The sequence below is a fragment of the Anas platyrhynchos genome, chromosome 12 (genome assembly GCF_047663525.1).
Source record: "Anas platyrhynchos isolate ZD024472 breed Pekin duck chromosome 12, IASCAAS_PekinDuck_T2T, whole genome shotgun sequence".
Classification (NCBI taxonomy): domain Eukaryota; kingdom Metazoa; phylum Chordata; class Aves; order Anseriformes; family Anatidae; genus Anas; species Anas platyrhynchos.
In genome coordinates, this window is record NC_092598.1 from 9,395,427 (window position 1) to 9,417,730 (window position 22,304).

The following is a 22,304-nucleotide window of genomic DNA, read 5'->3' on the forward strand; positions in this document are numbered from 1 at the left end:
AAATGGGAGAGGATCTTACAACGATTATCTAAGCTGTTCAGAATTCGCATTTCAGGTTTATTTTTATAACTGACAGCAAGCCTGCGCTCCCTTCTAGCACAGGTCTTAGCTGGTCATAAAAATACGGACACAAGTAGTATTGTTGTGGCTGAGTTTCCAATCTTGGCAGACCTTCGCTTGCACGGTGCCTGTAACACACTGGTGTTACAGAAGGCAGACTACAAGGTCGAACTGGAAGGCAGACTACAAGGTCGAACCTTATAAATCGCTGCAGAAGTATTCTTCAGCCATGTCGCCACTTGTACAGCCCCTCTCCAGTGAGAGTCAAATCAAAACATCAGCTGCAGCTGTGTCAATAGCTATCTTTAGTTTTGACAACAACTTACTAAGGGCTTATTTATCAGATGCAATTTCACTGTAACTACAGTTAGTTGCAATGACAAAAAATCCACGCTTATTTAGTGAAAGCATGGGCTTTTCTACCAACTTTGCTGGAATTTCTGCTGGCTAGGAACACAATGAACTTGTTTCTACAACTTCAGTATCCATTACTTCTTTGAGGCAAACTTCACAGACCATTAATCAGATGGGGCAACAAACAAGCACTTCAGGGGAAAACTGGAACAAGATGTAACTAAAAGCTATTATCCTAAGGGTCATCTTGCTTTGCTGGCTACACAGAACAGGATGAAATTTGAGTTTCAGATCACCTGACTGATCTCAGCAGCAGAAAAAAATGTAATTCTGAAAAAAGATGCAAGATTCAATCTCACATTTATTGCGTGCCGTTATCGCTTCCATTAATTTATCCTAACCCAATCCCAGGTATCCATGTATAGTAAGAACAGTCAAATGTAATAGATTTAGCATAGTCAATGAGGGCTCTGTTTCTGCCCGATATAACACATTATTCCTTCCAGCAGTTACAAGATGACAGTTACTACTTTAGATTCACAGAAATGTCAAACTCAGACTGTGCACAAGCACCTCCAAAGCGAAGCTAACGTTCACCCCATCCAATAAAGGAAAGACTATTTTAAACTCTCCTAGCATAAGCAGTCTGCAAGATTGCTCAGACACCAGCCACGAAGTAACACAGGCTAACACAGAAACCTTCGGAAGAGATGCTGATCTGAACCAGGCACATCTAATCCAGGTGCCACAAACTCAGAAACAAGCAGCTAACAAACATCTGTGAGAACAACTCTGGGAAAAAAAGAGCAAGTGAGCCAGTGGGAATGGATGGATATAACGAGGTCAAGAAGTTGCACAGCAGTGCTGAACAGACAATGCAAAAGACTTGGTGGCGTTTGGAACAGGAACTTGACAACAGCAGACTATGGCTGTGAAATGAGATTAAATAATTCTCCCTCCTTTTGCTCATCCCACCAGCTCCATCCCTAGCACAAATCACTGAGTAGTGGGAAGTTCCTATATGCTAAGGATGCTCTTCTTTTTTTACTCATTCCTTTCCCTTCCAGAAGTTTTACCATTAAATAAGATTTCAAATATAAAATGAGGAATCTAGAGGATAAATACACCTGCTGATGTCTAATCATACACAGGACATTTTCTGTTCTCAATACTCATGTAAGTTCCCAGTATTTTGTTTAAAACGTCACCTCCTTGCTTGCAAAAGCAAGTATTTTTTTTTTTCCAAAGCCTTACGATTTGATAGTAATGATAAAAAGTCTGAAAGTCTACAGGGAAACTTCCTTGCTAGTATTTTGTGTCAGCAGCTTTGAAAACTTGATGAAATTCACTACCTAGAAAGCGCGGTACCTAAAATACATGGGATTAAATAGAGGAAATGAGGCGGTTTGAACCATTAGGAGCTCTGCCTTCTGTTGAGAGGGCTGCAAAGATAGGTTGCTCATTCCATAAAATTTCAGTGCACATTTCCTTATAGCCAGAAAAAAACTTCAAAGAAACAGTTCAGTACAGATGAAATTTGTTAAACAGAATATGGAAGACTTTGAGATTTTCATAAGGTTTCTAAAATTTAAATGAAATTATCTTCCTTAGAGCTCATGGTTTTCAGTTACTCTACTGAGCTCTGAAACAGAGCATGCTGAAAATGCCTTCAGAAGCATTCTCATTCTTTTCCTTGAACTTTTCACTAGTGATAAAACAAGTCACCGAAAACAAAGCTTATTTAGTAGGCATCAAAACAAACCTTGATAATCTAGGCCTGCTGCCTCAGGGCATGCACAGAAAACAGTGCTTTTCCCCTTTCTTTCTTTGGGTAATGGACATGAAGGGCTCTCTTATCCTCATCCTTTGTTTGGATTAGCTAAATAGCATGCTTACTCCCAAGTCCCAGATACAAACATCAAAGGCTATGCAACGGTTGTAAATACAGTTGAAGTCATTTGCAAAAGTAAATCATATCTGGGACAGCTGTCTGCTGTGGGTACCACTTTATCACTGAGCTACATCCTGACCAGATAGCTGCAGTTCCCTGCAAAACCCCTATCAGCATCCTCCCTGCTCTTCTCTCAGCAGCGAAATAGGAACGGCTTATTTTCTTGTAAGGGATCTTAATTCTAGTTGGTCTCCTTAAATAGGACGTTGAAAAATGTCTTCTCATTAGTTGCTTAACTTTTCTGAATAACTAATGTATCAAAATTTTTAAAACGCCATTCATCTCTGCTGCTGTACATCATAAAAATGTGAAATAATAAAACCAACCTCAGCCTTCTAGAAAGCTAGGAAATCAATCCTATCACCTGTGCTGGGATGTGATGACAAATAGGAGCAAGAGAATATTTAACCATGGATCATTATTATTTAAAGTCCTACTTAAGATACGTTGAACATTTGTCTACTTTTATTGTAACTGTTTAAAAAATACAAGTGGGTTTTGAGCTAAGTCCCACATTTCTTAGATTTCTTTCTGTGTTATATACTAAAAAAAAAAAAAATAATAATCCTCTTTCACTTGTCCTGTACCATGCCAGTGGCACACCTTTGTGCTTGGTTTTAACACGCAGGCAGGGGTCAGGCAACAGCAGGTGGAGCAGAAGGAGGCACCCCAGCCCCACAGGCTTTGGGTGCTCAGGCTAGGCTGTAAGGCAGCCCACGGGATCACCAGACTGGCCTCACTGAGCAATATCCTAACCAAAGCCTCATGCAAGTGACAATATTACAGACTCTGAGGTCTCTAATACTGAGGTTCTGGAGAGCTTCCCTGCATCTGTGAAATGCACAGCCAGTCAGCTCCAGTAACAGAACGCAAACACTGCATCTGTCCCTCCTGACTGGCCTGAGTAGTCTAGAGGCATAAACCAACCGTGATCAGGATGATTCAAACACTTTCTCTTTCTGCAAGGCCCACCCACACTGTCCTGCATCTGGCGTCACAATTTTACCTGGGAAAAATAGTGTTAAATTTCATTTTCACATTCTTGTAAGATGGATCTTACAAGAACCCTGGTCTCATTCACATGTGGGCTTCAGCTCTTCTGCTTGTGGATACACAAATCCTTCCAGAAAGGACATCTCCAAATGGCTTTAAAATATCACATTTGTGCAAAACAGGCATAGCCCATGCTGGTCAAATATCAGGCACTATTTAAGGTATCATTTTTTATAATTTATAACATTCCTTACAAAATGACACTAAATAACTTACTGACTTTTGTGTCTCTCTTAAAGCCAACTTCCTTTAATTCAGCTACCTCATCAGAGGCAGCAACAAATAAAGTCGGTATAGAAATAATAAGGCTAACTTTATCTTGTTTCCTCCACTCCCTTTTCTCTCTGAATTACTAAGACTTGGAACAATAACAGGATGCCGGGATGCAGGATGGGAAAAGGCTGACTCCCAGATGGAAAACCTTGGAGATTGGATTGCGAACACTCCCAGTATTGCTCAACGAAAAGAGAAGTGGATTTTTCTGTTTGTTCTTCACTTTCTTTGCCCTGCTTAACATTTCGGGATACTGTTGATTTTAGTTTGCCTCATTTGGGAACAAACTGAAGCTCCACCAACTCTGACTCAGGTAAGGAATAAACGGTATTTGCTGTCCTTCAGCTGTGAAGTTAACTGTAAAGATTTCTTATCTCCACCAAAAATGCCTTCTAACGTTTTAAAGAATTTAAGTAGTAACAGTGGACTGGCTATGAATTTAATACCTATCCACACCAGCCTTTGGGCCTAATACTGCTATCATATAAACCAAATTAAGTGTAGGCAACAGCAGAGCTGTTCCCAGTTTACACTGGAAGAGGAAAATTTCTAAACTTCCTGGGCTATAGCACAATGGTCCCGGATCGCTTCTTTGTAGTTCTGTTCTGTAATATTTAGATTATGTTGCCTGTGTTCATTCAATATGGAAAAAAGACAGAAATTACATTGCAAATTGCACCTGTAAACCGTTTATGAGATGATTTCACCTGCTGTGTGGAGAGTTACAGGCTTGGTACAGTTTGTAGCACGCAGGTGTACGCTGGGCTCAGATTTGACACAGCATGTTCCATCAAACGAGGGTTGCCCTTGGTGTTTAAATGGTGCTTTGACTTGATCATTAAAATGCCAAGAAGAGGTGAAAGCCACCACACAGACCAGCCAACTTTGGCACAGCGCGCTTGCTAAGAGAGGTGCTTAGGGCTTATAGGGAGAGTTTATATAAACACCTCAGTGCCTTGCTCTCTTCAAGTCTCAACTTTAGACTACCAGGTTTTACAGCCCCTGTTTGCTTCCTTTAAAAGTTTCTTGAGCTCATAGGTCCAAAACAAACCATTTTTTTCTGACAAGGTATTTCACAAATGGTGGCTTGACGCAAAAATTTGGTTGAAAAGGTTTTTATCTTTTCCTACAGACAGCGTAGCAAGCCCCTGAGCTAACAAGTTTGCTGTACAGCTTGCAGAAACCAAGCATTTATGCATAAGAGATGAACTGATACTGCTTTTTATGTAAGAATTCTAGTCCGCAGTAGCAGGGCTGTCAGTGCACACAGCACCTTACAGCGCCGGTTGTCACGCTGTAATAAAGATAAAGGAAGGAAAGAAATGCAAGGAAAAAAGATATGGAAGAAGATGAATTTCTGTGAGAAAATCTGTTCATTTTCTGCTATTGAAAGCACTGAAAGTTGGTTGGTACTGCAGTTAATGAAGGTGTAGTTAATCAATGCGTTCCTGCTTCCATTGATTATAAATCATCATATCAGCATTTGTGAAAGCAGAAGGTGTTATAAATGTTTGTAGGAGAAAAATATTAGACAAAAGCAAGGATACTCCAATGATTTACAGAAGGTTCTCATCTCAGGTTAATTTGTGCCTTGCAACAACAGCCAATATACCAGAAACATGTCACAGAAATGCTGACTTGCAATTCATCTGAGGTATCTCCAGGAGTTACTTCTCAGACATAAAAAAAAAAAAAAAAAAAAAAAAAAAAAAAAAAAAATGACCATCAGGAGAAAGGGACAAAGCTTTAATTTAGCATATGAAAGCCTTAGACTAGTACAGTAACTAGAGAACTGTATGTGAACTTACAAACAAGACAACAAATGAAACAAAAGGAAAAGATAATCTCGACAAATCATTCCTGCTTTGTCCATGAACCGGGTTTATTTTTCAGAGTGCTAGAGCTGCGCTGCACTAAGAAATACTTCCCAGTGCCTTGCTCTTTAACATTAAGATCATAAAACTGTTTCTTAAACATTTTAAAGCAAATGCTGACTCTGGAAGTAAGCCATGAGGCAGCTCTGTGCCATTCAGTAACCTGTAGCTTGCACAGAGCTATCCACTGGGCTCACTGCTAAAGAGAGAGCTCAGACAAAGGAGGTTCCACCTAAACAGTTAATGGGTTTGCTGCCAAAAGAAAAGATGTGTTTGTTTCATATCCTGCCTCTGTTGAATGAAACAGCTGAAAACAGGATATAGGTGAAAATCCCTGGTTATGGTTTAGAGGCTCCCCTGATTTACAGCTGTATGGAACAAAGGATTGCACTGCATATCCACAAATCAGTGTTTTAATTAATATTTCAAATGAAAAATTGAAAAACTTCATTTTATTTTGGTCTGGTTACATGTTTACAGAACTACAAGCTTTTATCTGTCCAGATAATATTTTGTATTTTCTAAAAAGGCAGAGGTTCACAGAATAGAGAATTATTTCTAGCAACTGAGCTTTTTTTAAGTGATCTTAGTGGTTATTTTTGTCACTTGTCCATAATTCTGTTTTTACTCAGGTTCTAGAAGTTTAATTCAGAGGCTTAAGTGTTAGTACCAAAGAAAAAATAAGAGGTTCTCTATTTGTGAGAAATGTGTTGAAAACAAAAATGTTTTGGTGATTTATTTTTTTTTTAAATCACTGCCTTTCCTTTTGTTATCCTTGGATGTCTACAAATCAAAAACCCCCTCCAGCTTCCCACTGATACACTGGTTTCCCTTCTACTTTAGAACACATCAAAGAGTGATTATTTGTGTAAACTGGAGCTTTGCTAGGACAAAGAGAGAGATGACCAGCTCACAATCGCTATGGTAAAAGTTGTGTAAAAATTCCCCACACACCCCTTTTTAAAGCTGATCAGAATTTGGATTAGGAGAGCAGACCTTAGTGCATCCCCAGCTGGATACCAAGAACCTGGCAGACGTCCTGCTCAGGGCTTGTCCTCAGCCATGCCATAAGGGATCCAGGACCACTGCAGGCCCAGGAAACCCACCAGAAGGGCTAACACCGGGACTGACGATGTGCAAAATCAATGCACATCACTCACCACACCCCTTCCACCTGCCTCCTAAATTTTGCAATGAGTCTGGTCTCAAAATACAAAAAGTTCAATAAAAAATTGCCAAGATCCTACTTATGATTCTTCCACACGGGGATGTAAGTCAGCCTTCTCGTTCAGTAAGAGCCTGAGCATCGCTCCTCTTAATACGAATTTCAGATCTGTTGATAAGCACAAAACAAGCTAAATGCTGCTTGTAAGATTTTGCTGAGTATTTTATGTACACTCTCTCTGTAGCACTCTACTGAGATGGATGCTATCTGTGCCTCGAGTCTGTTTTGTACACACACTGCCATACACAGCTGTTGGGCAGGCAGCAAGAAGACCTAGGGCCGTGCCCCCTTACGTGTTTAATTAAAGCCCACAAGCACTGGTGAAGCTCAAAAACTGTGTTTTTCAGGGCAGGGAAAAGAGAGAAACATCCATCCACTGCAGGTGTTTACACTGCCTGCTTCGGTCTTGGCACTCTGCACGTAACCTAGCTTTACAATCAGTAAACCACAAAGAGGCAAGCAGGTGGATGGACACTCTGGCAGACTTACCGCCAGACGAGTGTTTTTGTGAGACAGAGTGAGAGGGAGCAAAACTGTCTTACAAAAGATTAGGAGCTACATGTGAACGTGTTATCAGGCAACCTCCACAGAAGGGTCCAGAGTCGATAGTGAAAAATAACTGATTTTTCAGATGAAAGACAAGCATGGTCACCTGGTACACAGTACAGAAACTGCAGGACACCTTTCCAAAGGACGAGTGGAGTGGCAGGAGTATTCTTCTGCCTTAACATCGCTTTCTGAAACGTCAGGAATGACACCTGAATAGAGCACCACGATAGTCAGAGGTAGACCAAAAGCAGACACCTTGTAAATTCAGCAGGGTTTTTCTTCGTGGTTCAAAATCCCAGAACAGCATTCTTGTCTCAGCCTAGCTGTCACCATAACCCTCCTGTTCCTATGGGATTTTGCAACCATCTTTTGCCAAAACTTGAGGAGAAAAGGCCCTCTCTATTACACATTCTTTTAAAAAGCCCACTGTCAGCCTTCACCAGTCAGCAGCAGCCCTCCAGGCCCTGCACCATGAGGAGCAGTCCTCCTGCCACCTAGGGATGTTCGCTGGGCACAAGGTGCATTACCTGCAGCACACACGGGCCCTTGTCCTGGTTATGTAGGACAGTATAAAAGGAAATTCCACTTCCACGGTATGTCTGGAGGATACAGACAGTCACATTCTTTATGTGTCCACATTTCTGAGCAATGCCTTGGTAGGATCAGTCTTCCTTTTCCCCTTCCTTTTATGATACTATCTGTTATGAATTTGTTGTCTGGAAATCCTCTCTAGGAGCGCCAAGTGTACCTTAAAACATGCTGCTTGAGAAGACTAAGGGCCTAGTGCTGCTGTCCTGCGAACGATAGGAAATCCTGCCATTGATGGGAACTGTTCCTGTGTTAGGTTTGGCTTCACAGTCTCGACTGGCACAGAGTTTTAGCTCAGCTTCCCCCTTGATTTTGTGGGGTACTCCCTTCCCTCTCCTCCAGTCCTACAGCTGTATTCAGAGATTTGTAGTATCTGACTGGATTTTACTGTCACCGTCTTTCAGATAAATAGGATTTGTCTGCCAGAGAACCAGTTTACTCGTGTTAGGGTTAGGCCGACCAATCATTACTACTAATAACATAACAGATTTTTTTTCACCACCTGATCTATGACTCCAAACCTACGATTAAATAGTACATACTGCCTATTTGTTCAGTTCTGTTAGCGATAGGGGGATTTATGCTGTCATTAAAACATAACAAATATTGCTACACTGTGAATATTTTAATATCATCCAAATGCACTCCAGCTAAAACACATATCTACATGGAAAATGAGAAGCAAGGCAGAAAGAGAGTATAAAAAGCATGGATGGGTTCATTATTCAAAGATGATAACAGGGACAAACACACTTGCTTTGTACACTCAATTTGCCAGCAGCAGCCTTGGTAGAAGTTCAGGATTAGTATTGTTGCACTGTCCAGTAAATGCACTTGGAGATGACTTAAGCTTTTAACAGGAAGAAAGAGGCCCATTTCTCTTTGGAAAATATTGTGTCCTTTTCCTGCTGGGAAACGGTGAGCTTTATTATCTGCCTTCTATGGTTTGGTCTTCACCTTCCTCAAATGAAGAGGAAGGTTTCATTCATATAAGAAAAGTGTTTTCGGTAGTCACAATTCAAACAGGAGCAGTGGGGAAAATAAACGTTCCACTTAGGTACCACTAACTGAGAGTCAGAGTTCCCCACCTCAGCTTAAGCAGTATCTCCAGCTGTGCTTCAGCTTCAGACAGCAAACCCTCAAAGTCAGCCTGCTTTCAAGCTGTTTGCTCCCAGGGGTGCTCACCATGCCAAGATCCAGCGGGGTAGCAGCAGCTGCGGGGCTCCATCACCACCACGGCTCCCACCAGCAAAGATGTGGGAGCTGCAAACTCCCTGGGTCAGCCAGGTGAAAGCCCCCAGCTCTCCCTTTTATCACTTTCACAAAGATCAGGTGTAAATAGCACCACCTGCCCTGAAACAAGACCACTCCTGCCCTCACATCTTACATGCTGACCCAGCACCTACCACAGCTGGGATTTGTTCCAGGAAGAAGGAAGCTTGGCTTAGGTGGGGGTTTTCCTCATTGCCTCTGGGCTGGGGTTGTGAAATTCATTAGATTAATGACCTACTTACACCAGCGCACAGATAATGGAGCAAAACACAACACTGTTAAATCACAGCAATTTCCACCTGGAAACGAAACCTTAGGGAAAACAATCTAGTTCTGAAGTCTGCCATAAAACTTACAACAGCTTTCCTCATCTTTTGAAGCTTCCCTGTGTCTGAGGACTGAATTTCCAGGCTTTCCAGCTTCGCTTCTTCAGCATTGTAAGCTGGAAATTTGCTTCCCTAGTTTTATTTTGATTCAACACTGAGGTTTTCTGAACTCCAAAAGCTAATCTGTAAGTAGCTGTAAGTAAAAATATTGAAAGGCTCATTGTAAATTCATAAAAGTAGCAATAATATCATCTGTATCATCTCACAACACACAGAGAGCATAACAATGGAAATGTTCCAGAAAAAGGCTGTAACTATAGGGGTTGGCAGAAAAGGTCTTGAAGTTAATTAAGCCTGGTCTGGAAGTCTGGTTGAATAAGGGCAGGAAATAGAGAAGAATGAACTGACATTTGAATTGGACATTTTAAAAGGGAGAAAAATACTGAATACTAATAACCAAACAAAACAGATCCAGACACACCCTGTTTTTCTAGCCTCTTGCCCAGCCAGAAAATTAGATTTATGTATATGTTTTCTTTATCTGCCAAAAAAATAACTTTCAGAGGCAATGCCAATGCATTAAGTTACTCAGTAGCATAATCTGGACAAGGGAATCAGAACACACATACAGCTGAACATGCCTTCTCTGCTTCAGAGTACAGTTAGCACAATAAATATCCCTTACTGAGACCTGCGCATGATGCTTGTGCTAGAGACAGATCCTTTTGCTCCCAAGCTTTTGTTGAAGGAAATGTCAAAAAAAAAAAAAAATCTTATCTGCAGCAAACACAGCTACATTGTACTTTAAAAAAATTATATTTATTGCATACCGTTCCTCAAAGGATGGGGACTTTTCCTTAATCAAAGCTCCTCAGTTGGAGCTCTGTGCTTGGAAGCCTCTGTGATACTAAAGCTTTATCTGGAAACAAAGGGGAAGTGGAAAAAGCTTTATAATATATTATTCTCAGAGAACACCTTTTTTTTTCTTAGCTTGGACAAACTCTTAAACATTCAGTGACAGCTCCAGCTGAACTCTGTGTACAGCAGAGCTAACCAGGGGGCAGCATCAAAACAGATCAATTCTGAACTGCACGTACCATTTATTGCAGCAAACAAAGCTTCTGGTTAGAGATGCCTGAGAAACCTTTTTAGCAATTCCAAGCACCTCCAACATACCAGAACTGTTCCATCTCTGCATGGGGATAACCAAATAATTACTGGAGGATTCCTTTGTCCCCCTCTCACTCAGAGCCCCGCTCCCCAAAGTCGTACGATGCAGTTGTGGGAGCTGCTGGGATGGGGAAAGCTGGGTGCTGAGACACCTGCCTCTCCGCCTCTCCTGCCAGAGCTGCCGCAGCCTGGGCTACACAAACATTGACTGGCTGAAAGAAAGCAGGGAAGGGGCCGGCTCTACTGCCACTGCAGGTAGTGGCAAGGAGATTGACAGAGACTCAGTCATTCTTCCTTGTCAGTCAGACCCTTCTCAGGAACGAGTACACCTGACTGCAAGAGCATCATCAAACATACTTTTTGCACACACAGAAGAGAACAGGTTCCTTGCCTGTGCAAAACACTGGCCCTTCATCACCATTTCCAGCATGTGTCCTTAGCAGTAATTAATCTAGATGGGAAAGATTTTTCTCTTAGCTTTCTATTTCAGACAAAGAATTCACAGGGAAAATATATTTACTCCTCCAAATTCTGCAGGCAGGGTTTATTCCACTCATCTTATTAGCTCATTTCAGAACAGAAGGGCTGTATTTAATGCAAAGTAAACCCCTCAAAATAGCTCAGATCTCAACAGCATTTGGCAACTGTCATCAAAAGACATGTGGCCAAGAACAAATCTTCTGTTATTTAATTGTTAGTTTCATCCCTGCAACATCTGGAAAGAAATCATATTGCTCATAAGTCCTACGAGCTTGCCCATTTCAAGAAATGGAACCTTCTAAATGACTAAAGCACAGAGATCTGTGACATGATGCTGACGAGGTGGTAATATCCCATACCGAAATCCAAACTCCAACTCTGGGCTTGGACACAACCACTAAACACCAGAATACTTCTGCTCCTCATTCAGCCCTCATATACATGCACCCGAGGCTCAGGAGCTGTACAGAGATGCAGGAGGCTTATGACCTTACACTCAATGCTGTCCATGCTATCAACTCTTAAGAGAAAGACAAAATCTTCTGTTTACGATACTATATTCATTAGCAATGAAGGGTCACAAAATGGCTTAATAATCTTGTTTGATCACAAATAAGCATCAAAAGATTTTAACTCTGGTTAATCTGGACACTTAAGGTAGGTCCTCTGCTTAAGCCCACCTTATCCCTTGTTGCATTTTGTACTACCATGTTTGTATGTGAACTGAAAGACTTCATGCATAGAAAGACAGGACAATACCTTCTTTAAAGCACAGTAATCCAATTTGCTGTCACTTCAGGGAAGGCATCTGTAGTAAAGCATTATGTGACTACAGCAGCACGTCCATCTTAAGAACTCTTAAGCAGCACCAGTCCAGCAGTATTTCAGTGTTTCATCTATCTGTTCAGTTTCAAATTGGTTCTCTCTCAAGTATCTCTATAGCCTCTGTGATGACAAATAATATTGCTGTGAAAAATGAGTAAGACATTGATTCTGCACCTGGCATGATGCATGATCTGCATGCTGAGAGTGTGAAATTAGGAAGATTCTTAAAACTCACCTAATGATTCAGTGTGGCTATAACAGACCTTCACGAGTATTTGTCTCCTGGGAGAGGGAGAAGGCCACCAGTTTCACTAAGGCTGGTGGATTACTTTCTAAACATACCTGGATGCTTACAGAAAAGGAAAACAGTAATCCATTAAAATGACAATTATACAGCATAACTGATCTGGGTGGAAGAACAAAAACCAGTCAGTGCTGTTACAACTCCTCATTTTAATGCTTTCGAAGTATTGTTTTGTCTCCATCACAAATGCCATCCTCACCAAGCAACCTTCGCTTAAATAATGCACCACTGTCAACAGCTGAAGTGATTCAAGAATTATTCATTTACTCCAAAAATAATGCTTTCTCAAAGTTCATGGGGAGACCAGCCCACTAATTAAAACTTGCACTTAATTGGCTTTTCAGTTATCAGATTTACAAGTAAGAAACTCAGATTAAAAACATATTATTGCAGATTGACAGAAAAATGATTTAGTTCAAGATTGGAACTGGAATCAAAGCACGTGCACGTGAATCACAGAAGTAGTCCCTCTTGGTTTGATAACTTTATTATGTAAGATTTTTGGCATGCCACGTACGAAGGGAAAAAAATAGCCTACCCCTGGCCTATGTGGAAATTGCCAGATTTCATATATACTACACAGGTATATAAAATACAGTCAGATGTTTTCTTAGACATGGGATTCATTTCCACAAACGGAGGTATCTGAATGACGCTATCCACAGAAGGCTGCCATTCCCTAAAGATCACAGAACAACTGGGCACAAATTATCAGCCCATCTCTTCTAAATCGACCCAGAAAAGGGGTTTGTTTGAGGTTGCCTAGAATTCTAACAGAAACACAATTCAGAGCTCATTTGAAGTGTATGTGTGGCATGCAGACAGGTAAGTCAAGATCTAAGCCAAACAAATTGAAATTAAAAAAAAAAAAAAAAAGCTTTTCTCGATTTTAGAAACGGTATGAAATATGGCCCAAGTATCTCTAGGAGATACCTGATTGTAAAAATTCCCTTGAGGTTTGCTATTCTTTGTTCTTACTGAAGAGAGAAATCACTGAACCACCAAACCTTAGTATGTACTGTCAATTGTGTCCACAGTGGCATGTTCCTCACCTCACTACAGTCAAGAGCCACATTCAAAAACAAATGAGCTCCTATCCCAGCTGGGAGCACGTCATTACTCTGTCACTGCAGCTGCTGTCCAGGGACCAGCTGGCAGAGAAACAGACACCAGCTCTCCAAAAGACTCTTATGCACCTAGAGAAGAAGTCCAGCCAACATGGATGAGCACAAAACACAGTGTCTCCTGCCTGCTGTAACAGCTGACTGCTTCTGTAGTACTGCACTGTTCACAGATCAAAATAAGCAAAGCCTCCTGTAGGCTGTTCTTTTCCCACTCACGCTGACATTTTTGTTTTTGTTAATCTAGCCAGCTAAAATATTATCAGGCACATCACTGATGTAAAACAAACTCCAGTACAGTCCGAATTTACAGATTCAGGATCAGATCCTACCTGACTCATCTTGCTTCTCCTTCAGGTCTGTGATGAGGTCACATTTAGCAAACAAAATGCAAACCTATTCCAAAATAACCCTTTTCCAAAAAAGCTTCCTGGCAAGGAACAAAGGAGATCTTTGTGACCCCTTATAACTTTCTTCCTCACTCATTTCTCTAAAATCATTCTCTTTACAGCAAATCTTCTCTTAGACCACACATTTGTAATTTTCAGTTCGCATTTGCTGTGTGACTCACTCAGCCTTCTCACATAGCCACTCTCAGTATTTCCTGCAGCTCTTTAATCCTAGAGTCAGCAAGTCACTTGCTGAAATGCAAGCATGGGAGTCAGGAAGCTCTGGGAAGACATTACTGTAGGTTTCATTACCTCTTTTCACCCTCTTCAGTGCATGGGCATTCTCTCACTAGCTTGGAGGGTAGCTCTGTTGTCAAACAAGTGCTTGCCTCCCCATTTTTATCCAGCTCCACAGCAGAAACCACAGGGAGACTGGGACTCCTGTCTGGCTGCCTGCTTTCCACCACTCTGTGTGGTGTCCTTTGCTTGTCAGGGCAGGGAAACCTTTCTTGTTGACTCTGCTGTCCATTCAGGAGCAGAGCGTTGGGCTCTCCGTCTAATCAAAAGCAATAAATCTTCAGCATGCACATAGTAATTTACAGTTCCTTTATAAACAAATTTCTTCATTTCTGAAAGAATTACCTGTCCTGGCTGAGGACTCCATCCAACCATCAGAGGAAGTTTTAGTTTTTATCATCCAGGAGAAACATTTTTGGTAAGTTAAACAGTAAGGGAAAAAATCATTGATATATTTTCCCCAGACCCACCAGAAACTTAGAGCTAAAATCATGAAGAACTTTCAGATTAGAATTATTCGTTTTTTTCCCCTGGAACATGAGGAGGTAAAACAGGAGCCAAAATCAGAAGTGCTGAGTTCTCTCTTCAGCTATATTGAGATACAGTGCTGCATCATCAACACCAACAACTGACCTACACCAAAACCACACAGCAGTGCCCTCACAATACTGAGTGACATCTGGTTTTTCTTAAAGTAGCACATTTAGTTAAGATATTGCTGGAGCAGCTTTTCACTCAAAGGTACTATCACAAGTATAAAATGTCATTTTATCATCAGTTTTCAGGCAGGCATTTGCACTCCAGATTGTTTAGTCATCAGAGTAGCTATTTACTCAAAGGTACTATCATGCATATAAAGAGTCATTTTATCATCAGTTTTCGGGTAGGCATTTGCACTCCAGACTGTTTAGTCATCAGTGGAAGGCACTTCTCAGATGCATAAAGATGACAGAAGGACAATCAAAAATATAATACTAGGTAGTCGGGCACTAGGCACATTTAAATCAGTTCAATAATCTGGAAACCAAAAAGCAGCACAGTGATCTCAGGAAAGACCTGTTTTGAAATGAATCACTGTATATTGTTGAGAACATGAGACATGACAGCTTTAATCAGAAATACGAGAAACGCTGAGTAACCATCCAGAAAAAAATTATATTTGAAAGAGCAACACAAAATGATTGCTCCAAGTAAATGTTGCACAATTTACTCCGTTTTTTTCAGTGATGTTACTAAAGTTTGAAGGTCTACCATAGTTCCCATTCTCACTGAACTCCCCATGTACTATTCTCACATTGTAAGCTCAAGGGAGCAAAGGAAGACCGCATTTTTGCAAGTTAGATGCCAATCAGAAACTGCAGCGCAGGTAACAATTATACCTATGTGATTGCTTTGCTGCCTTGTCTCTCTGGGTTTGTTAGACGCTGGTTAGAGCAATGTTGTCTAATTATGAGATGAAAAAATTGGGAGAAAAAAATCCGAGACTGTAGCTACTCCTGACACTGGTCCACCATCAGGAGATGGCAAAACATTTAATTCCTCTGTGCTTCCAATGTACCTTTTGAAAGGGATATAGCTTTTCATCTAGCTGCAGTACTTTGCACAGAGAACTGAGGAGGCTTTATCGATTCACATTTGCACAGCCAGTTAAGGTACCTGAAATGTAGTGTTAGGTACTGCTAGAGCTACTTTCTTTTCATAATGTTTTGTCTGCTTACCAAACATGCTCCTTCTGCAAAGCAAGCTAAGTACGCATTAAGCTATAGGCATTGCAAAAAATACATAATTTATCCCTCTAAGGTTTAATAGATTACCTTTCTGTTTCTCATTGCTTAATGCATTCACACATTTACCTTTGGTCTTAAGCATTAGACAGAAATTAATGGTGAAGGTGGATCCTCTAAGGCAGTGTTGTTTTGGTACTTCACACTGGGTCAGATTCTGCTCTCATTAAGTCCAACGTGGTTTCATTAAGCACAGGAATTTTAGAAGTGTCTAGACGACGTAACAAAGCAAAATTTTTGCATCTGAAAAAATCTCAGTTTTAAGTGTTGCATACTCTGCATTGCTGGGATTAATCCAGTGCAAATTTAACAGATTGTTTTCACAGAGCTACTTATGAACATGAATGGGGAGCGGCACAGAGGAAGGGGAAAGACAAATGAAAATATTGATGAAAATACTAAAACTAAAGCTATCCAAAGTTAAATTCTCTAGTAAAAATTTTGCCAAGAAAATTTTCTTGGGCCTACAAGTATCGAGTTACCACAAGACATTCGGCACAGATCCCTTGGACAGAAAGCCTGCCATGTGGTGAGGAAAACTATTTCAGATCCAATAAGCTGTCATTTTCCAGTGAGACTTTTTCACTTTTTACACCGAGGTAGATCAACACGGGGTGCTCTCGTGGGGTCTGTAATGCCTCTGCTGTTCTTGCAAGCCAGTTCTTCCTCACCAGCCACCCTGCTGAGCACCCAGAGCCCGCACCCACATGGAGCCTCTGAGGGCAGCACAGGTCCTTGCTGCACGCCGGCCCCCACGGCCACAGCCTCCTGAGAAAGCGTGGCCCACGCAGGACAAGATGGCAGAGCCCACTGACACAGCCCACAGACACAGCCAGCGGGCTGCAGGGACAGGGCCAGCCAAAAAGCCCCAGAACACTCAGCCAGGCCGGGAGGGCCCTGCCCCACCATCCCACAGGCCCGGCAGCCCCAGCTGGGCCAAACGCCTTCCTTTGGGCTTGCCGTTTCTCACAGCTGACTGAACACCGTATTTCTGATATTTAGTATTCCCTGCATCTACATTGCTGCAGGCGTGACAGCTGAGGTTTGACTAACAACCAGAAACAGCAAAATTTCCAGTACTACAGAACGGAATATATCCTATCCTGTATTATTCATTTATCAGTAATTTTGTTAATTTTTTCCGCTGTGATGAAACTCTCATTTTTGCAAAGGAGTTTTCATTTGCATTTGCATTGTTCAGACTCCAACCAAGATCCTGTTAGCAAAAGCAATCATTAAGTTTCCAGCTCAATAATCAATAATCCTTTAGTTTCCAGCTTTCCTGACAATCAGGTATGCAAATTACCTGAACAATATCGACAAAATCCTTTTAAGATGTATTACAGGAGATCAGGAAGTACTTGTTTCTTTTCTGATATATAATAGCCATTTCTAAACAAATTTCTCCCTCAGGAAAATCCTTATCACTATTTCTATCTTGCCTGGAATCAGCTTCAAATGCTGTAAAACAGAAATTCTCTACGACTAGTGCAAGATTTTAATCTGATCAGCACAGCATTTCAGCTACAACTGTCTGCTTATTTATCAAAGTCTCCATGCAGAGACCTGGCGTAACTTCAACTTAACATGCAAGCACAGAACAAGTTTCTTTACTAACCAAACTAACCTCACACAAGCAGCAATACATATTTTAAAGAGAAAATTACACCAACTAAGAGGCAAATACCACAAAGAAAAACAAATGTTCACACAAATATTTCATCAAATGTGTTTTCATTACATGGACACTTTATTTGTATTTGCTGCTCATCAAACTTACACTTGATTACTTACGAAAACAACTCATAAAATGCAAACTTTTAATTAGTGCAGTATTGTCTGCATCTCCACCTGATTTCTTTTTTAATAATTACTCCCAATCTGCAAATAAAAACTACACCACATGAGCCATGTGTCCCACAAATCAGGTTGAATACCAAAATTTCTCAGTTAACTGTCTATAGTACCCTGCAGACCAAGAGTTATTTGCTGAAATAATTCAGCACATAAAATGAATAATGTTGGTGGAAAAAAAAACATCATTTGCTGAAAGAAAATTTAAGAGCATAGCAAGAAGCTTAGCTATTTGAATAATCCATTCCCCTCCTAACTTTAAGGAACATTTATGCCCCTGCTTGAAGTGAAAAAAAAAAAAACAAGTTCGAATTATTGGTCTAATCAGTTAGAGACAGAAGGGTAACTGGAGACTTGTGTTAAGGCAGACCTGCAATGGCCTCATGTCAGCAAGACCAGGAAAGGCACACATGGGACAGGTCAGTCACAGTGCAAACTGTGCTGTCCTCTCCTCCAGAAGTGTGGCCACAAGGGTCGTCACTTCAAAGGGTGCTGCTTATTTGCTCTTCTCAGTCCTGGCAGCCACAGTGAATGTGAAAAGAAATGAAAAGCCGATCCTTGCATGTCACCCGCCTGTCATCCATCCTAAACTTTGTTGCTTCTGACTACATGGGACTGCATTACCCTGCTCAGGCATGGGAATCTCTCTCTTCTGCTGCTACCTCTGCCATTTCAAATGAGATCTGCTGCTGGAAAAGAAAACTATCATGGCCAGAAAAAGACAGAGCATTTAGTAAAGCCTGTCAAGAGCTAACAGCCATGGAACGTGGCCTTCACACCAGGACAGTGCCCTTATCCAGTTACTGCTCGGCAGGGTCCTGCTTCTGAAGTGTTTGTACGCGCTGCCAAAGAAGGGTATTCTTAAATACTGTGATAAATTCAATTATGGATTCGACAGCAACAGAGGCTTCCAGCTGCAGAACGGAAAACTGGCACGGTATCACAGAGGAACTCCTCTTGGAGTCAGACTGTCCTATGGAGTCATACACATCAAACGCCCCTAGGAAGGACAGCATGCACAGTGCTCAGGAGTGCAGTGTTGCTTCTACCAAAATACGACATGCTGAAAGATGCCAAAGAAGAAGCAGGAGTCACTTTCTGCAAGAGGCTCTTTATCTCAGTCTGCGTGACATGCAGTGCATACAGGAGGGCAGACCTGAACTCCATCAAGTTGCTTATAAAGGGACCTTTGCCTTTCAAAGGATGCTGGACAAGTATTAACAGGCAGCCCATTAAAGGGAAGTGAAACCTCCTTAAAATGTGAGAACATGAAGATAGGTCAGCCGGTGAAAGGGTTAGCTTATGCTTCAGCTGAAATGTGCATCTATTTAAAAGATCCAACCTAGTGCAGAGAGGTTATAAAAGGCCTCCAATTAAAACAGCGGGTTGCGGGTATTACCACAATATACAGCAGTATCAAACACAAGCCCAAGGGACATCTTAGCCTTCTCACACATGCTTTCTCTATCGATAGCCAAGCTTTCACACAAGGCTTGAACTGCAAAACACATACTGACTACCTACTTCAAAGAAGAGTTGGATCCTCAGGCGTAGTCAGGATATTACCACAGTCCCAGAGCTCCTAGACAGGTAACTGCACGCTCATTATGAATTTGAGCCTTCAATTTCTGATAAGCAGCGCCCCTATGTGAGGGTAGAAGGGGTCCTGGAGTTGCTGTTGCTGGTAATCCTTCTCAGCACCAGCTGGAGAAGGCCTACCTGAGGGCGTGGCAGGCTCTGAACCGATGAAAAGAGAGGCATCACTAAGAAAAGATTATAGGGAAGACACAAACCTTCTCCTTACAAAGCAGATCCATACAGAGACCAGTATGCTTTAATGGAGATTTGACTATTTAAGCTAAAAATGCTTTCTGCAAGGATATTTGTAGATGCATCAATCACAGTGAAATGCATGGCAGCTTAAGTGGGCAGCGCTGTCCTCAATTTCCCCAACTAACCTCTTCCCTAGAGCAATTCAGGAGATCCCCACTGGACCACAGCACCAAGAGGAAATGACAGTTCAAACACTGAGGTCTGTTTTTCCAAAACTGTGGTCTGTAGCAGTTGACATTAACCAACTGCTTTTCCTTTGGTTACCGCGTTTTGTAATTTTATGAATGAAAGACAGATCACAGCAGAATCACAGCAGAATCACACTCAATGCCGTACAGCTCTAGTTGTAGAATATTTGTGTGAACAAATCAAACAAAGCAAAACAACTCAATCTTACTCATTTTCCTTAAAAAAGAAAAAAAAAAATCCTAGCCAAAATAAGTGTGCAGAATGCAAAGAGACAGATGAATCAAAAAAGTGTTATGTAAATCCCCCCCAAAAAAGTACAAAGCACAGCTTGGCTATTAAAAAGCAGCTTCAAAGCCAGCCCATTCAGTGATTTCCTACACATTCACAAAAGAAAGAATGATCTGCAGATCATGCACAACAGTGTAGAAGAGAGCAAAGTAGAGGAAAGCAAAATGTCATGGTAAATAAAATCTTTTTACTGATAATGATAACGCACTGATAATGCACTGCAAAATAACATTGATTACCTAGTTACCAAAGAGTAATTAGGAAAATGTTTCAGCAAATTCTGCCCAAAATATTAACCTTGCATCTATCAACCTGTGCGATGTCAACTTCTCCATCACAATAAACTGTTTTATTTTTGATGTACACACTGACACAGCTTCTAAAAGCTAATGGAAAGTTATTTATGTGTAATCTGAAGTCTGATTATTTGAGCGTTAAATTTCCCTGACAGTGCTTTATATTGCAAAGGGAAAATTTAGTGGAGAAATGGATCAACTCTTCCACATCAAATGAACTTCTCAATCTGGTGTGAAAGTCAGGCCTAAAGTTTGCTAATATTAACAAATGAAGTTAAAAAAAAAAAAAAAAAAGGTTTTGCCTGAAGATAAGTTAATGAATTCCTTCTGTATATGTTAAAATCTGAGAATAAGGGATAAAGGAACTTTATATATGCCTTCACACATTTCAAAAGACAAGGAATTGAATCAATAAACAAGCTCTCTGAGCAAGATAATTTGCTACACTGTACTTGGAATTGATTGAAAATTCCATATGAATCATTTTTTTCTGTAAAAAGAAAAAAGTTTTATTTTAAATCAATATTTTCCATATGAAGATATTGACTACAGTATATTTTGTGTCAGGCCAAGTCAAAACATTGCATTTTGGTTTGTCAAGCTCTACCATTTCATTTCAAGTTGAGTTAACATAAACTTTGATCTGGTTCAGCCTCGGTGTTGCATCCCATGGCTGCTCTCTCCCAGGAGCTATGATCTGCAGCTGAACTACACCTTCCATGCTGCACAAAGGGTGATCTTTGCTGCTGATCCTTCTCTTCAGATTAACTCAAGTGGATGCTGACACCTTTAAGCTAGCTTTAAAAACTTGAACATTTTTTACTTAATTCAAATACTTTAAGTGGTTCCTACAGTTGCCATCTCATCTAGTTGAAACTGTTTTGTGCCTGGTATTTCAAGTTTTGATTCTAAGGCAAATGTGAAGAAATAAAGAGAGTAATCAAACTTTCCTCTAGGAGAAAATCATATTTGCACTTCTTTGTGTGCTCTCTCTGATTAATCTGATTATGTTGTTATTTACACACTTTTCATACTTTATATTACTTCCTAGGCTCAGAAGAAGATGAAGAAGCTTATTCTGCTTTTGTCATTGTTCTTGGCTCCAGCAATTGCCTACAAAGAGAGTCAGAAAACAAAACAGAACTTTTCTTCAAACAATACCAGTCATAAACGACTTAAGAGAGACTGGATATGGAACCAAATGCATATCAAAGAAGAGATTGATACGCCATTACCACACCATGTTGGCAAGGTAAATAGGCTGTCAGCAATGAATAATTAGAAATGCAGGCAGCAGATGAGTATCTTGAGAAGAATTACTTGTTTGCAGTTTAGGCAGAATTCACAGGAGAAAAAGGAAATAGAAGTCAAACTTAATGCTCATGTAATAACCTGTTACAATCTTAAAATGGGCCCAGAGTAAATCAAGAATAATGTCAAAGGGATTCTAATTCTTTTGAAGAATACAAAAAAATTTTAGAGAATGACAAGTATGGAGCACCCACATTGAAGAAACAATTGCATTGCATGCAGGTGCACAGTTAGGAAGGAAGTCTGGCAGCTGATATACGTTGGTATTTTTCTGGTAGCTTAAGATTCTCTCGTTCAAAAACCTGGGAGATCAGCTGATAAAAACATATGTGTTAAAAAACATATAGTTTACGTCCCCAGTTTGGAAAAAAAAAAAAAAAAAAAAAAAAAAAAGCCTAAGTGCTGTTTAGGAGTACTGTTACACAAACAAAAAATTTGTTTCACAAAGTGAAGGAAAATATTTTTAAAAAATAATAACAAACACTGACATGCCTGAAAACTTGTTTTCTTCAGGGCAGTGCTTATAAAATCCTATGATGAACTACATATCACCCAGACAAAGTTCTCCCAATCTAGTCTTTCAAATTGAACTACTTTGACACTTTTCAGATAAATGCAGTTGTACGTTTTCCTCCCAT

At 40.6% G+C, this 22,304-nt stretch overlaps 1 protein-coding gene across 3 annotated transcripts in view; it reads left to right on the forward strand.

Annotated features, from left to right (window-relative positions):
- The first annotated feature begins 3,785 nt into the window (after positions 1-3,785).
- CDH5 (cadherin 5) overlaps positions 3,786-22,304 on the forward strand; it is a 31,153-nt gene continuing 12,634 nt past the window's right edge. For 2 of the 3 annotated variants that reach the window (XM_038185585.2, XM_038185586.2), the window contains exons 1-2: positions 15,376-15,477; positions 21,407-21,607. In XM_038185585.2, coding sequence (XP_038041513.1) covers positions 15,391-15,477; positions 21,407-21,607 — 288 coding nt within the window. In that variant the 5' untranslated portion in view covers positions 15,376-15,390. Of the gene's footprint in view, positions 4,005-15,375; positions 15,478-21,406; positions 21,608-22,304 lie in introns of those variants that run through there. The other variant, XM_005019999.6, reaches the window with a different exon arrangement.